This window comes from Lissotriton helveticus, chromosome 10, assembly GCF_964261635.1.
Source record: "Lissotriton helveticus chromosome 10, aLisHel1.1, whole genome shotgun sequence".
NCBI classification, from domain to species: domain Eukaryota; kingdom Metazoa; phylum Chordata; class Amphibia; order Caudata; family Salamandridae; genus Lissotriton; species Lissotriton helveticus.
The window spans coordinates 1,197,168,610-1,197,184,945 of NC_136071.1; the positions used below are offsets into that span (position 1 = coordinate 1,197,168,610).

A 16,336-nucleotide genomic window follows, 5' to 3' on the forward strand; every position below is an offset into this window, starting at 1 on the left:
AATTAGTCTTGGTAAGGATACTTTACATGAGCTTCAGAAAGAGTCTGCGCCAAATGTGAATAAAGTAGCATTAAATATCTGCGATTACGTAATTCGGACATATTTACTTTTATGCAGAGTTAACTGTTTCTGGCAGACATTAAAAACCCTGAAAGTGAATTTGGAGACATCACATGGCTAGTCAATTACTTTACACAAGCTGCAGAAAACAGTATTGAGCCAATCGTAGGGGGAGAAATGAGGCCTCCTATGCACACATTCTAAAGTGAATGAAGGGTAATTGGGTATTCCATGATTTACAGAAGTGTGCCATGCTTTATGAGCACTCATGTCAGATGTAGGGTTATTTCCTATCCACATCCATCGAGTCTTGGGTGAAATCAGATTGTTTTTTTTTGTTTTAAACATGGAAAAAGCACGATTAGGCCAGTCAGTGCACTAAAAGTAAAAAGCTGAGGCAAAACTATGGCTCAAATAAATATGACACAGTATATGAAACACAGGTAAGAGTAGCTCAGAATAAATTAGATCTGGGGATAATCAGACAAGCACTCAATAGGTCCCCTTAAAGAACGGGTTTAGACCTCGTATTTGTCTCTTCAAGTACAATAGGTAAAAGGGGATGGTTAGCAGGCGTTGTGATATGCCATTCAGTAAGAAAATTAAAAAACTGATCAGAAACAGTAAACCGGGTAGAAGTACAGTGGAGAGAGGAATTGTATTAGGCAGATACGAAACTTAGTGAGTGGAGTTAATAGGGAGTAGAGAGCACATCCTGGACAGTGGTGGGCAGACAAAATGCTGAGGTTTCTTGGCATAACATCAAGTTCTTCCCCACCCACATTTAGTGGTTAACCAAAGGTGGCGGCAGGTATGCCTTGAAGTCGCACAGAGACACCGCGACTGTGAGAGACATTTTCCTGTCTGTGTACACAGTTTCCTTTGAACAGCTACCAGCGACATTCACATCTTCACGGTTTCTAGGCCTTTTTAGGCCACCTTCACTGGGATGGGATTTTGCACATTATATTTTTCTAGTCTGCCTTTCGGCTTTTGTTTTTGGTCACTGGCTCTTGGAAGACATGGTGGAGCCAAAAAAGGACATCAAACCAGGGGCCCAGGAAGGATTTTGGAAAGGAGAGTGTGGTCAGATCCGAGTCTAACGAGGTTAGTGCTGCTGAATGCGGTAGAAACACGAGGCACAAGTGTCCACCTGCCTGTTGGAAGAAACTTTACAATAATTGTGTTATTAGCTGTGAAAAACACGATAGTTTACAAACTCGCTTCCTAAAAACTGAATAAATAATAGCAACCGAACTGATGATTGGTATAGGCACATAGTGTTTTTTTATCAAACTTTATGAAAGATTGCATAACTGTAGTTAGAAGGATGCCGGCCCATGGTAAGACAATGCACAAGGAAAGCAGACCAATGATTTATGAATACATACAGAAGAGAAACACAAAGAGGGAAAGACCCAACAAAAGCTGGAACAAAGTGTGGACAAAGCAGAGGAGAGGTTTCTAGAGGGAAAAAACCACAGGAAACAGAGGGACTCTGAAAAGCTACAATGCAAAGCAAGAAAAGCTGAACAGAGCATCCATGAGCAAAAACTAAAATTGCAATGATGTGCAATAATTGAAACTATGACACTGCAGCATGTGAACACTTGATAAATGTAGAACACACGGGATCAGAAGGAGGATTAAAACCCAATAAAAACCTGCACATCAAGACTTCAATCAGAGAAAGAGAAGGTGGAACACGAGAACTAATAATGCAAGCAAAATTAGCATAGCAAATAAATACAGGATAAAGAACAGGAGAACAGTCTGGAAACCCCATAATGTGTGCCAAGAGGAAACAGCAAGACACACAGCAGCAACAAACTCACCAGGGGAAATCCTGGCCAGTAAAAAAAGGGTGCGCAAAGTTCATCCAAACAATGTAGAAAATGTTGCTCCCCACTTCTTGGCTGTAGCAAAGTATACATACAGAGAAGAGAGCAAATATTTTACACAGAGCAGAGGGTGCAGGTTGGAGCAGGTACTTCAGGCACAAGTCTCAGCAGCAGAGTGCGGCTGGCCCTGGCAGTGCCCAACAGTCACAAGGCACACAGAGAAACGAGTTCATAGGGCAGCCTGCCCGCCTGGGAAAGGCACCAGCTTAACAAGCTTCTGGCATATGAACACCGGCCAAAGCTCGCACAGAACAATGATGGTGAAGGCGGGCACCAGTAGGGACGTATCGCTCGTTAGGATAGCAAGTGCGGAGCCTTATTATGGCTGACTTATCACCAAAGTGGTGGGGTGGGGAGAAATCAATAGTCCCCAAAGGTAAGGTCCTGGCCTTCACTGAGACTTAATGGAGGGAAATATTATGTTACTATCATTGTTCTCGTCTCTCTAAGGGGGTCGGTCAAAAGAGACCCTCTCATTACCCATTGGTATAAGCACTAATTGTTTAAGAATTGCCTCCTGCTACACCGAGGGCACACCGATACTCCAGGCATGGCACAATCTTGCACCCGTTTATACCATGCTCACAGCTGCAGGTCTGAATGTGACATGTGCAGCACATCAGTGGAAGGCCTCCATTTAAACAGTGTAGTGGTGGTGCAATGCCTATAACGTTCTTCTACATCCCATAGTAGTAGTAGACATTAACCCTTGAAGACCACATGATGGGGGCATCAACCATCTCACATTTTTTGTGGTGCATCTCCGTGTACGAGGTGATAATGTTGGACCAGGTATGAATAAGACACTGCGTCTTGCTGGTTCGAGCTCCCGGTCAAAAGATAAGACCGGTTCACACACATGAACTGTGCTCAGTCACTTGCACCCATCAAACAACCTTGTTGGGAGCGAATGGAGTCTCACTGGAAATCCAATCAGGATCAAGAAACACTCTCTGCTCACGCTTCTGAGAGACAACACTAGGAAGGATTCACCAGGTTTCAGTTTCAGCTACAGCCCAGGATGCCGCATTTTGCTAGGACATTGTATTTGAAAGGTCTGTTGTGATCAACAGCAACTAGTCCCATGACAGGGATGACTTGGTCAGTTAAAGTTAATTGTTTCAGCCAAACAAGCCATAACATTACATTTAACTGACTTTGTCAAACTTGAGCAACACTGAACCTCACTCCATCCTCGAAAAAATAGTTCCATTCTGAAGGGGTTCCACACTCACCCCAATCCTGGTTTCAGACCGCAGATCGGGTAAGGTATGGCTCCCTTCATCGAAGGAGCTCAACCTTTTACAACAATGGCTTAAATGTGTGTGTTCCATCTCGGAAAAAAGAAGTGTCCATCTGATTACACCTAAAGGGTTTCACCCATTCCAGACATGGTGTAACCCTGCTGGTAGGGTGGGGGAGGGGCGGGGGGAGGTGGCAAACATTCCAGAGAGGAGTATCCCATCCCACTCATTTTAGAAAGGGAGCACCCCACCCCAGAGAAGAAGCAACCCGCCCGCTCCAAAGAGAACCAAATGTAATACTGAGGTGATGAGGAACACATCTCAGAAGGAAGAGATCAATGCAGCGTAGAGACGGGCCGACCAAGACAACCGCTTCAGAAGATTCTGGGCAAATCACTTAATCTTCCCGTGCCTAATATGAAAGTGTGTCCTCATGTAACGTAACTGGTGCTATGTAAAACGCTCTGATACCTGATTCGGTTCTGGTCTAGTTCGCGCTATATAAAACTCTGCAAAAAAATAAAAAAAAGAGAAGAGATTTTGCACAACCCTGCATATTGAGAAGCTAACCTAATAATAGTCTGCTACACATTCACCATGGCCATTTTATATTTCTACACATGGCTTAATCGTCCCTGGCTGAGCCATAACTTTGAAAGTTTTTAGATGGAGGTAACTAGCATGAAGGATCAGTATACTCTGTTTTTGCATCAATTTTACAAGTTTATAAAATAGCATCAAACAAGACCACTAAAATCAAAACGCCCAAAGGACGCAAGCTCCAGCACATCATGTGTGGGGGTCGAGCACACAATGGAAGAATTCACCTAGAAAACCAGTGATGCAAGACGCAACAACTCCAATCATTTCTATGGACAAAAAACTGGACCTTGGTTCAGTAAACAGCATGAACTTTCGATCAGTATCAACATGGAAGATATGAACTGCAGATCCAGATGCAGACAGTTCACATGTAAGACTGCTGGGTCTGCTATCATCATTCCGGTGTTTGACTGAACCGAACTATTAAATAACAATAAAGATATAAGGATATATCCATCAATACACAATGGAAACTCCCAACAAGGCAAGTGAAGCGTTGGCTTAGGTTTATGCACATTACAAAGGCAAGTCTTTACAAACTGGCGAGTGGGATGACCAATACAGCAAGACATCCAGACAACGCTGACTTGGAGGCCCAAACTGGCTCAACAGAAAGGTTTATCTCGACTCAGAGCTTAATAGAGACCTGACTTTTGGTACCAAATCTTCCCAATGTTAGGAACAGGTAACAAACACAAGGAGACACAGTGACTTGGCCATGGTCGTATAATGTGGCCCAACGTTGACACCAGGATCAGAACTCAGTTAGCATGTTTGCAACATCCCTGGGCAGATGTCCAGACCGGGTTCTACCGGTCACCAAACATCCCTGGGGGAGATTTTTGTAAATACGATATTCTGCAGACAATCTCCAGCTCTCCCTCACTGAGGGGAGTCTGAAGCTAAAAACCAACTAGAACCCAAGGAGCTCAGTGTGAGAAGAATAAAATCTGCTAAGCACATGAGCTGGTCTTCAGATCTAGACCTCTGCTAGTGTACCTTGCAGAACGTCACCAGGTCTCCCAGACACAAAAATCTGAAAAGAACTATGAAAGGAGGAAGGGTCTAAGAAGAGTAGGAAACAGAAACATTACACATTGCACAGTAAAGAATATGTGTAAAAACCACAAAGATCTATTTTTGCATAATGAAGCGCAGCCATTGCTCAAGCAGCTTCTGAGTAAGGTTCTGGTGTCTGTTGCCGATATATTGTGAAACAAACGTTTTTAACTGCTGCCACCCATAAAACCGGTCGATACTGGAAAAAACGACATTCTGTATGATCACTTCTAACAAACACCCTCACGAGCTTTCACACTACAAAGCTTAGAAGCAGCCAATCTAGCCACTTAGATGTATTTGTACGCCCCTGTCAGTCAGAGATGAGGTGCAGTTCAGACCTAATACACAGGCAGCTTTATTAAGAAAAGAACGTTATCTGAAAGTGGGTCCGAGTACTGTATACACATGATGCTTCTGAGGGATGAACAGATTAACATGGTAGAGCCCACTGTTTTGGTCTCCTCAGATGTTGGAAGAAGATTCTCTGGTCTTTCTCCACTTCCATCCAAAGGACCTTTAGTCAGGAACTTATTATCTCATGCCTGGATTATGACAATTACATCTTCAAGAACTGTGGGGTGACCATACAAAAAGAGGCATTTCTTACACCTTTGACCAAGGGCATGGAGACCCACAGAGTTAGGGACATCCACCTCAACCCCCTCCATCAGCCGACACAGCCAACCAAAAATCTGGGCATCATCGTGGACCACTAGCTTGCAAAGGCAGACAATGTGACAGTGGTGCCGGCCTGCAGTTTCAGCATCCTTAAGGCTCCCAGATAAAAATTCAAGTGGCTGCCTCTGGATTTCAGAACTACCCGCCAAGTCCTCATCACTAGCATGCTAGATTATTCGTATATGTAGGCACCCCACCCACCTCCTCAAAAGGTTACAGGTGGTCCAGTTGACAGCTGCCAGGCTACTGCTGAATCTTCCTCACTGTGTCTCAGTCTCTAACCACCTGCGAAACCTATGTTGGCTTGACATTCACAAGTGTGCAACTTTTAAACTCGCCTGTCACAATTGCGCTCTTCACAACCTAGGCCCTTTTTACCACAGCATGAAAATTCACTTTTAAGCTCCAGCCAGACACCGTCGCTCCCCCCCCCCTCCCCTGTTTTTGGGCCACACATCATTTATCTAGCGTCCCAGATCCGGGGATCATTTCTTCTTATCTTTCCCCCATGGAACAAGCTTCTTCTAACCATCTGTTATGCTCCTTCTCTGCAGGACTTCAAGAAGAAGCTAAAAATGTGACTATTTCAATCTCAGGGTCCATGCAAACAGGCTTCCCAGCCAGCTTTTGCTTCATTTGTGCCAAGATACCACGTGGGTGACACGAGCATTAAAAGAACAAGCACAAGTAACCTAATCAAAGAACTTTCAAAATTGGAAATGGCATTGAAAACAACTGACTTTTCATCTTTTTTTAAAGCTTCACACCCAGGGCACACTTCTTGAGAAGTGATTTCGTGTTTCTGCATTCTTAAATCGCTATGTTTCAATGAGGCTGCTGTTCTTCTTCTATAGCAGGCCCTGTCTGACGCAGATGGTTCCTTTCTGTGCAAGTTAGTTGGGTTCGCAAGAGCACAGCTTAGTGCAGGATGCAAGCCAGTCAATAAATGTTCTTTGCTTAGGCAAGGAGCCTTTCAACTTAAAAGTTATGGAATTTTCTTGAGCCTATGGCCAGCAAGCACGTTGGGCTACTTTGAGAAGAGTTACCATATTCTAATCTTGGTAATACAATGTATTAGTCAATTAAAATCAGGGATAGAAGGTTTGAGTTTCTCGCTTAACGGGAAGTTACCTTCATAGCGTTTATTTGCACACAGTTATCACCAACAGCACAGGAAAAATACAAAACTCATGACATGGATTACATTACACTGGTGCAAAAACAACAATTGATGGACGGAATTCACCCCCAGTCACAGATCTGGGTTTAATCCATCGTTATTTTGCTCACCACCCCAGTTCAGACATGGCCATATGCAAATCAGTCTTGACCCTGTGCCTCATGGGAGCAGTCCGGCCCGAACTGCGAAGCCATGACTTCCCTCGACCGGAATCAAGCATCCTAGGACCGTTTTTTGGCTATCAGCCGTCATCAGCCAGGATAGTTTGATTCCAGTGGCATGGAGAGCACGGGACTCACGTCTTCCCTGCCATGCCTTCCCTGGACCGGAAACAAGCTTCCTAGGACCGGTTTCTGACATTTCAGCCGTCTTCACCATCACCACCCTCTTTTGTACCGCTTTGTTCGCCATAAGTTGGCAGGGTATGCTCAGACGTGAGTCCCTTGCTCACTTTGCCAGTGGATTCAAGCAAGCCTGGCTGAAGACGGCTGAAATGCCAGAAACCAGTGCTAGGAAGCTTGTTTCCGGTCCAGGGAAGGCATTTCAGGCTGGACTGTTCCCATGAGGCACAGGGTCAGACTGATTTGCATATGGCCATGTCTGAACTGGGGTGGCAGACTGGGCTAAAGAACGGTGATGAATTAAACCCAGATCTGTTGACTGGGTGTGAGTGTATGATTGGTTTAGATGCTCCGTCCATCACCACCCCCTTTTGTACCGACATGTCTGACTTTTAACACAGATATTGCCAGATCTTATCTTTCTAGAACTGTGATATTTTTAAATTATTTAATCAAATACATAGATACAACACGAAATGCGACATTCGTCTTGGTCAAATGTCTACACCTCATTATGTCAATTTTAAATAAAAACACATACAGACATAACCAAAACAACAGTCTGAATGGACATCATGTGCTTTATATGAAAACAGAAACGTCTGGGACGCCTACCTTGATGCAAATAATCTATGTCAGACATTCCTAAACTTATGTCAGAAATCCCAATTTCTGATGATATTTTGAATATAAGGACTGCCACTTGACCATGTGTCAGCAGGGGTCCTTCACCCAGTTTATCCCCTGTGATTTTGCCAGAAACTGTCACACCTGCTTCCGGTACAGTTCACAGATGATACATCTTTGCCTGAAGACTGAAGTTGATAAAGCCAAGCCCCGGAGAAAGAAAGACTGACTGTTACTGCAGTGGGTGTTTGCCCTTTGCGAGGAACACTGTCTTTAGGCCTCCACTGACAAAGACAACCTTTGCGGTCAACAAGATATGCAGTTGGTTGTTTCTCTCTAAGAAACTCTAGACTGTAATCTGATTTGCCTTCCATGCTCTCATAGTAAAGCACATAGAAGTAGGCATTAGGGTGTTAGGTTCTAGCTAACATTTTATAACATTCTAACAATGCTAGAAATGTTGATTTTATTCTCGTTATTGATAAAGCGTCTCATTGCTGTTTTTATAATATTCTGTGTAGTTGTTTTAGATGTACTGACAGATTGTTCCTGTAGTAATAAATACTTTAAAAGTAAAAAAGTCTTCATTCTTCTTAATACAACTTCTCATACTGCGAATAATGAAATAAGGTTGTAGCCGTTTCCACGGCGGTCCTGATCCCTTTATTGGATTGTTAGTAACCCAAAAGCTTACCTCCTTATCAATTACAACACTGAGTAGTGTTTGTGGGCTACAATAACTTAACTTTCACATTCATCACTGGTGCATTGAACCATGTTCCCCTGTGTTAGCCATGGATGGGAAAGCATCCCTTGCAGGGTTACGCCAAAGCCCATAGTTCTGCGCCAGGCTAAAGGGTTCCTCTGCCCCTCAAGATACTTCTATGGGGTGATCCACACTCTTTGTCTGTATCCGTCTAAAGGGGTCCTCCGCTTCCCCCTGTCCCTGAAGGTCTTTGAGATTCTGCTTTTGGTGCATGCCTTGGGACTCTAGTGCGCACTTTGCTTGCTTTTTGACTAGGGGATTCCAAGGCCCCTTCATCAATAACTTTGGGGCTCCCCAGCCCCCTCTGTTTGTAGCTAAGTGGGTGTACCTCTCTGGGGGGTGATCTGCCCCTCCATGTACAGTTGTAGCTTCTTTGGGGGGCTCCTCCGGCTGTGGCTCTCTAGGAGCTCCTCTGCCCTGACACCTAGACTTGTACCAGTCTAGTTGCCCCCCCCCCCCTCTGTACATCCCCAGGGGTGCTGCTGCCCTCTTGGTATGTTCCTGTCCAGGGGAGTTATCCGCCCATCCATAAGTCCCTCTTTAGGGGGTCCTGTGCCTCCCCTTCGGTCCCTCTCTGGGGGGCTTCTCTGCCTCCGTCTGCACCTGTCGAGGGCGCTGCTCTGCACCCCATGTCTGTACCAGTGTAGGGGAGGGGTGTGGGGGCTATCACATGTCCATGCCAAGGGGCTCCTGTACCCCTCGTCTGTCCTAGACCTGGAAGCCCCTCCGTCTGGGGGCCGGAGCAGGGGCCCCTCGTGAACCTGTGGCCCCTCGCCTGTCACAGCCCTGAAAGCCCCCCCGTCAGGTGGTCTGCGCCGGAGCAGGGGTCCCTCATGAACCTGTGGCCCCTCGCCTGTCCTAGACCTTGAGGCCCCCTTCCCCCCCCGCATGTACCTGTCTGGGCCCTCTGCTCCCCTCGCGGCCTGTACCGTCCTCCGGGGTCCCCGGCCCGGCTCTGCTGCTCCTCTCCCCTCGGCCAGCACCGCCCTCGGCTCCTCCTCTCTCTTCGGCTCCGCGGCGCCTCCGGATCCCCGCTCCGCTGCTCCGCACCCCAGACCTTCGGCACTTCCGCAACACCTGACCGCGGCCCCCGGTGCATGCTGGGAAGTGGAGTCCGACAGTCAGCTGACTGGCACGGGACGGGGACGTCACAGCGTCGAAGCTTGACGTCACAGACCCGCGCCGGTCTGCTCGCGTTCCAAGCCGCGATCTGACACAGCTTCGCGTCGGGCTACCTGCGTTCCAAAGCCGAGATGTGACGTCACCTCCCCGCGTCTGGCTCTATGCGTTCCAGAGCCGAGGCCAGACGTCACTTCCGTGCGCCGAGCCCTGGCAGGCAGCAGGCCCAGGAGCATGGCGGAGCCTGCAGAGAGGAAGCCGGTGCTGGAGATGGTGAGGAACCCTCGGGCACGGGGAGCAGATTGCTTATTTGCATACATGCCAACATTTCATGAGAGCAAAGTGGGAGATTTAAAAAAATAAATCGGGAGAATGGGGCTTTGAATCGGGTTACTGGCATGTGTGGGCTTTGGAAGTGGCTGCTGCAGGAGTGGACATTTGAAACGCAAATGCACGTTTTTTCCTTACCTTTCAGAAGCATGGAGCATAATGGCAGGCAGAGAGGGTGATGGGCACTGGGCTGGCAGGTTGTTGGCAGTGCATGCACCCCCACCCCCCTGTGGCAGCCCCCCCCCCAGTACTTAGCAGGTCTTTAAAAGACGATTCCCTTGTTAATGACGCTGCTTTGTTGGTTTTTCACCCCTTCGAGAGCCCCTGCATCGCCACTCTTTGCTGGAAGAATTAGCACTTTACACAATACCAAGCCCTGTCAGCTGAAACCCCCGAAGAATCGGGGTTTTGCTTGTAGGAATCGGGAGGCGGGAGACTAGCCTTCAAATCGGTAGTGTCACGCCTGAATCGGGAGGGTTGGCATGTCTGTATTTGTGACATTTTCATAATTTAATGTACATAAGAGTGATGATATATTAGGGTGACCACTGGCATGGGTGCAAGTTCAGGATGGTCAGTGTAAAACATTCAGGATACAGGGTCAAAATTCAGGATAAAAATTTGGGCCAAAACGTACGTTTTACAGAAATATCAGAGGAAGTCTCACAATAGCATATAAGTCAGACCCCCCAGGATATAGCGGCATAGATCAGCAAATTTAGCGGCACAAATATGGAAATTTAGCGGCACAAATATGGAAATTTAGCGGCATTTTTGCGGCAGTTTATTTTACTTGTAATCATTTATTTTCAGCCTTAAATCATTGTATACTGACTTAGTAGAGTATTTAACTTTGCAATAGGCTTTATAAACAGTCCAAGGGGGTTTTTGTTGCTATATCCTCCTTTGTGATAACATTCTGGAGCATAGGCTCACAGAGACACCCCTGACCATGGAGACGTCAGAGACCCCACTGACCATGAAGACGTCAGAGACCCCACTGACCATGAAGACGTCATCTCCTAACCCTCTGTTCCAACAACAATACTGTTCAAGGAAAGAGTTGAAAGCACTACTGGCCCACTCTGTAAAGTGGCACTAATGTGTTTGCGTGTGGCAGAAAACACTCTGGTCACTTTGCAACCACTATGTCTAGTTGCATGTACTTACTTTCCATATAATTTTTTTTTTTATTTATTCACCGCTTCCGTCCTGAGGCTGCAGCTCGAACATAAAATGCCAGAGAAAGACATTTCCAACAAAATGTTTATTTCTTTTTTGGATCCATTTCACATGCGAACGATTGAAAGAAAGGAAAGAGAGGCAAAAACCGCTTGCTCAAGTCACTGTTTTCCTTCAGCAAGCTTGGACGAGAGAGCACATGGGGCTGACCCCCTGACCTCTCCCCCCCCTTTCCGTCACCAGGCTGCAGTTGGAACAGAAAATACCCGAGAAAGAAGACATTTCCCAAAAAATGTTTGTTTCCTATTTCGAATCGATTTAATGTGGGAACGGATGAAGGAGAGGAAAGAGAAGGTAAGAACCTCTTGCTGAAGCCATGGTTTCCTTCAGCAAGTTTGCACGATGGGAGAGGAAAGGGAGCTCAATGGCGGGTGGGTGGGTGAAGCCCCCGCACCTCCCAGAACTTTTAAGTATTTCAGCTTCCAGGAGGAGGAAGCAAAAACATTATTCTGCCTATTTGAAAGCCAATGCTTACCGAGCCCTGCGCTCACACTGCCTGGCTTTTTCCGAGACTCGCTAATTCTTCTTCTTCTTCCAAACATATTATGGCTGTACGGCACCACCTAGTGACGTGTGCGTGTACAGCCAATTAGATGTCACCATCATTTTTGCAGCCTGCTGAAGGCCTTTTTCGCGGCCAAAAAGGTCAATATCGCGGTCATCGCGCTCCTCAGCCAATTTCGCGATTATTTTGCAAATCGCGAAATCGCGAAATGCTGGGGGGGTCTGATAAGTAAATAGACAACCAAAATGAGTACAAGTCAAAATAAGTTGATATAAGGATGACACAATCGTGCACCTCACAGTTTTTAGGTCTCAGCCTAGCGTACACTGCGCAGCAGTGTCGCGCTGCCGAGATTTTATGTTTACAGTATGGGGACTTGAACCCGCTCCTCTTCTCCATTGGCTGGCTTCCTAAACGGAGTCACTCAGTTCATGACGGGATTCGGGGGGGGGGGGTGTTTTTGGTTTCTTTTCTTTCTCTCTTCTTCCCATTGGCTGGAATTTTACATTCCAGCCAATGGGAAGAGAAGAGAACGAAAACCACGCCCCTGAATGAGAAAATGACAGTGTTTTCTCCGAGGCATTCCTGCCTCGCCTCGGAGAAAGATGGTGGTGTGCATGGCGTTGTCCGACCGAGAGGCTTACGCAACAGACAGAGACCCACCCCCCCCCCCCCCCTGAGCCGGTAAGTTTTCCGCCACCCCCCCTCGTTGTGCTTGCTTTCCTGCCCCCCGTCGTTGTGCGTCTATTCCCTCGTGCCGCCCCCTTGTTGTGCTTAATTTCCGAGCCCCCCCTCTTGGTGCGTCTGTTCCCTCATGCTGCCCCATCGTTGTGCAAATTCACCAGTTAATGCATGAAGTGCAGACTGCTCAAGTCGGAGTGGGCAGTAATTCCCTCTATGTAGTTCACACATTAACTCCTGAAATTCCGAGTTACGTGCGTGCCCTTGGATAGTGCAAACGTAAAAGGAAGCACGCGCCGGGCTTTGAGGCGAAGCACCACAGCTGTCCATGGATGGGCCTGGTCTGCCTCCACAGAGCTCTGACGGAAGCCGCGCTGCCTCGGTCCCCTGCAGGCGTCTGTCATCTGCTGGAGGAGGGTGGCGGCTGGTGGCCACCCCTCGTTAGGCCTCCCTGGCTGCGCAGTCACTCAGCACAGCCGGCAGGCTGCAGGGGAGCTGGCAGACTCTGCCGGTGGCCTCGTCCGCTCTAACCCGCAGCCATCCATTACCAGCATTACCAGCGAAGCGGCTCTCAGCAGCTCCGCCGTGCCAGCCCCTGCGAGGCGATCGATCGAGGAAGACGGCGGAATTACAGCGGGAAGAGAGGCTTTCCGTTCATTAGGGCCGCAGCACTGCGCCAATTAGAAGGAAGGGAAAATCATTACTCAGCGGCTGGCGGCGGCCAGCCCTGAAGTGCTTGTTTTCCATCTAGCGTTACTCATTCCTCACAAACCTTCTCTTTCTCCCCCACGACACACATCAGGTAAAGAGGCCTGGGCGCGAGAGGCTTAACGCCGCAATAGCAAGCCACGAGCAACGCGTGAAGCACGGCGCTGCACCGTTAACTGGAACTGAGTTGTGTGATCTAGTGTTGGTTGATTGGCGCCTACGCGGTCATGGCAGGATGCAATACAAAAGATGCGCGGAATGTGAAATTAGGGCATTCCTTTAAAAACTGTGGGGCTTATTTACAAGCCCGTTGCGCAGCCGTTACGTAATTTCCCCCCCTGTTAAAAGTGACGCGCCAGCGGCGCAACAGGCTTGTAAATAAGCCCCTGTGTACCGCATACATTTTACTTAACTGCCAAGTGGTCAATAACTTGTCTTGTGGTGACATCCAGTCTTGGGCGTTTGTCATCTAAATCCATTCCTGGCTTTCCATACAGCCGTATTTAGCATTGTGGTTTTCCTTTTAAATTATAGACGTAACCAGCGTGTCAGAGCGTGGCGATTGCTATTGAGCTAAGACCAGGGTTGGCAGAGTGCCACCCTTGACACCGGCCAGTTTCAAGTTAACAATATCCATCAGACCTACACACAGCGTGTCATCTTCGGGATTGGTGAGCGCTCATAGGCTCTTGGGCCCACTGACTGCAGGAGATCTAAACACCCACAAACAGGGCACACATTCTTTGTGACTTCTTGACAACTGTGCCACATAATTGTTACGCCGTGGGGCGACTACACATCCTGCATTCTTGATAGTTACATTCCTGTCCAGGTCGATTCAATGTACAAAGTCTGTGCTAATGAAGCCTTTCAAATCAAAGTGCACCTGCTGCATTCCTTAACGCCACATAATTAAAGCCGCCTTTACCGCAACATAATTATAGCCGCCTTTAACTACCCAATGTGACACCCTTGCCTCTTCATGCTTCTAGGCTGAGTAGAGTGTGAAGTTTAAAAAAAATAAAAATACTTTGAATAAGTACTGCAAGTCACAAAGAGGTTTTATCAAATGTAATTAAAGAACCGGACAGTGGGAAGTATTCCTATATTGATTTATGGAAGAGCAAAGTTACTTTCAATATCCTCTTTTACATATGGTAGATGTGCTTAACATACGGTCAGTCCATGCCCTCCCACCTTGCAACATTTCATATAGGTTCAGTTCTGCAGAATAAATGTGAAATCCTACATTATAAATAAACAAACATTTAATTTATGTCTTGTGACAGTCATATATTGGAAGAATAGGAAATACATTACATTTAAACTAATTGTAGTTTTAGCTTAAAAGTGCTCGTGCTGCACACAGAGAAAGAACTCAATGCGTTTTTGCATCAAACCAGGATCTACATCATAATTGTTAAAAAAATTACACATCTGCTATGCATAATTCACGTTTCCAATGTATGCCACATGTATGTTTTTAGGTCTCGGCCTGCGTAGGCTATGCTTCTCTGTGTGTGTGTGGGTGACTCTGTGTGTGTGTGTGGGTGGCTCTGTGAGGGTGTCTCTGTGTGAATGATTGTGTGGGTGGCTCTGTATGTGTGTGTGGGTGGCTTTGTGTGGGTGGCTCTTTGTGGGTGCAAATGCAATAGGTCTCGCATTTGTGAGCGATTAAGCGATTGGCATTGTAAATAACAATGCCATTTATTTATGTTTTAAAAACAAAAACATGAATAAAAATAATGTCATGAGCAATGCCAATAGCTCTAACTTTAACAATGTCGAGACCATTGCATTGTAAATGCTTGTTCAGTATGCGCGCAGCTTTGCTAGGTAACATCAGGCCCTTTCTGCAATCAAGATTTGTGAAGGCACACCACATGCTGTCACTATAATAAGGCCCTTTGTCAGTCTATCTGCGAAATTTAGAAGGCAATGGCAGTGGTAAAAAGAAAAGTCAGCACCTTCGTAACAGTCTTCCAGCAATATACACTTACTGAGTGTTCTCTATGTAGAACACTGTGTCATTTATAAGTGTCCCCCTATATGAAAAAAAGGAATTTTTCCATGTGCAATATATTAATATACACATTATAGAGCATAACCACTTATGTCTTTTATCTGACTTTGTTGTCAGTATGATTTTAATAAACCCAAATTGACACAATATAGATAAAAAAGTTATTTGTAAACAAGTAGTAGTAACAGTTTAACACAAACTAGAAAGACCTAGGGAGTGTTGATGTAGTTGACTCGATGAACAATCGAGAAGCAGACAGCCTACACGTGTTTCGTTGTTTGATACAACTTTTTCAAGGCTCATTGCGTATTCCTACAACAATAGGGGAAAGTATTCTTTGAAGAGACCCCGAAATTTTTTCAAAGGATCCGTAGTGCACTTGGACAATATTTACTGGCACCAGTAATCCTCTCGTTTGTGGTGCATCCAAATAGCATTTAGTAAGTTCAGCACTCGAAGTTGTGTTTATAAAAATCGAAACATCTGATGTTGTTTGCCATGTCATCTGATGCAAAATCGGCTTATACGCAATCGTACGTGAATTATGATAAATTCAGCACTCGTTTTTTTAAAAATCAAGACATTCGGTAATATGTAGAACGTCATCTTCGGCATGTTGTAGGCATCTCATCTCCAAGACGCGGCGTCTTGAAGATGAGATACCTCAGAAGACGTGGCAAACAACGTTAGATGTTTTGATTTTTATAAACACAACTTTGCGTGCTGAACTCACTAAATATTATGGAATATAAGCTTATATCGCAACAGATTACAGGTTTTTAGAGCATAAGCTCACATCTCTTATCCCAAAAAACTATTTGAATGCACCGCAAACGAGATGTGAAGCGCTCACATGCAGTTATTCTACTCCTTTGAGTTTGAGCAGGTAGTTTCTTGTGCTATAGTTAATCCCAATTGTAGGAAGGTAGGATCCTTATGCATGGTTACCCCCGCTTTTTGCTTGGTGTTGTTATAGTTTCTGACTAGTCTGAATGGGATCCTGCGAATTAGGACTCCAGTCTCTTTGCTTTCTCCCTTACATTGGTTATGGTGAGTACCCCAGATTGGCTACTTTGGTACCCTTATAAGTCCTAAGTATATATCCCCTGTCCTTAAAAACCTCAAATGGCTTCCAGTCGAAGGCAGATCCACCTACAAGATTGCCTGCATCACTCGCAAAGCCCTTCACTAAAATACCCCTTCATACCTTTCGGACAAACTCCAAAAAGCCGGGTGTACTAGATCTCTGAGGAGCACTAACGCCCT

The 16,336-nt window shown here is 46.1% G+C and overlaps 2 protein-coding genes across 2 annotated transcripts in view; one reads left to right on the forward strand and one right to left on the reverse strand.

Annotated features, from left to right (window-relative positions):
- VAMP7 (vesicle associated membrane protein 7) overlaps window positions 1–9,617 on the reverse strand; it is an 81,672-nt gene extending 72,055 nt beyond the window's left edge. Inside the window, exon 1 of the mRNA XM_078664059.1 lies at window positions 9,357–9,617. The gene's annotated coding sequence lies outside the window, so the exon portion shown is untranslated. The remainder of the gene's footprint in view (window positions 1–9,356) is intronic.
- A 141-nt stretch (window positions 9,618–9,758) lies between these two features.
- LOC144785681 (DNA-directed RNA polymerases I and III subunit RPAC2-like) overlaps window positions 9,759–16,336 on the forward strand; it is a 29,358-nt gene continuing 22,780 nt past the window's right edge. Inside the window, exon 1 of the mRNA XM_078664475.1 lies at window positions 9,759–9,854. Within this exon, the coding sequence (XP_078520601.1) occupies window positions 9,816–9,854 (39 nt within the window). The 5' untranslated portion in view covers window positions 9,759–9,815. The remainder of the gene's footprint in view (window positions 9,855–16,336) is intronic.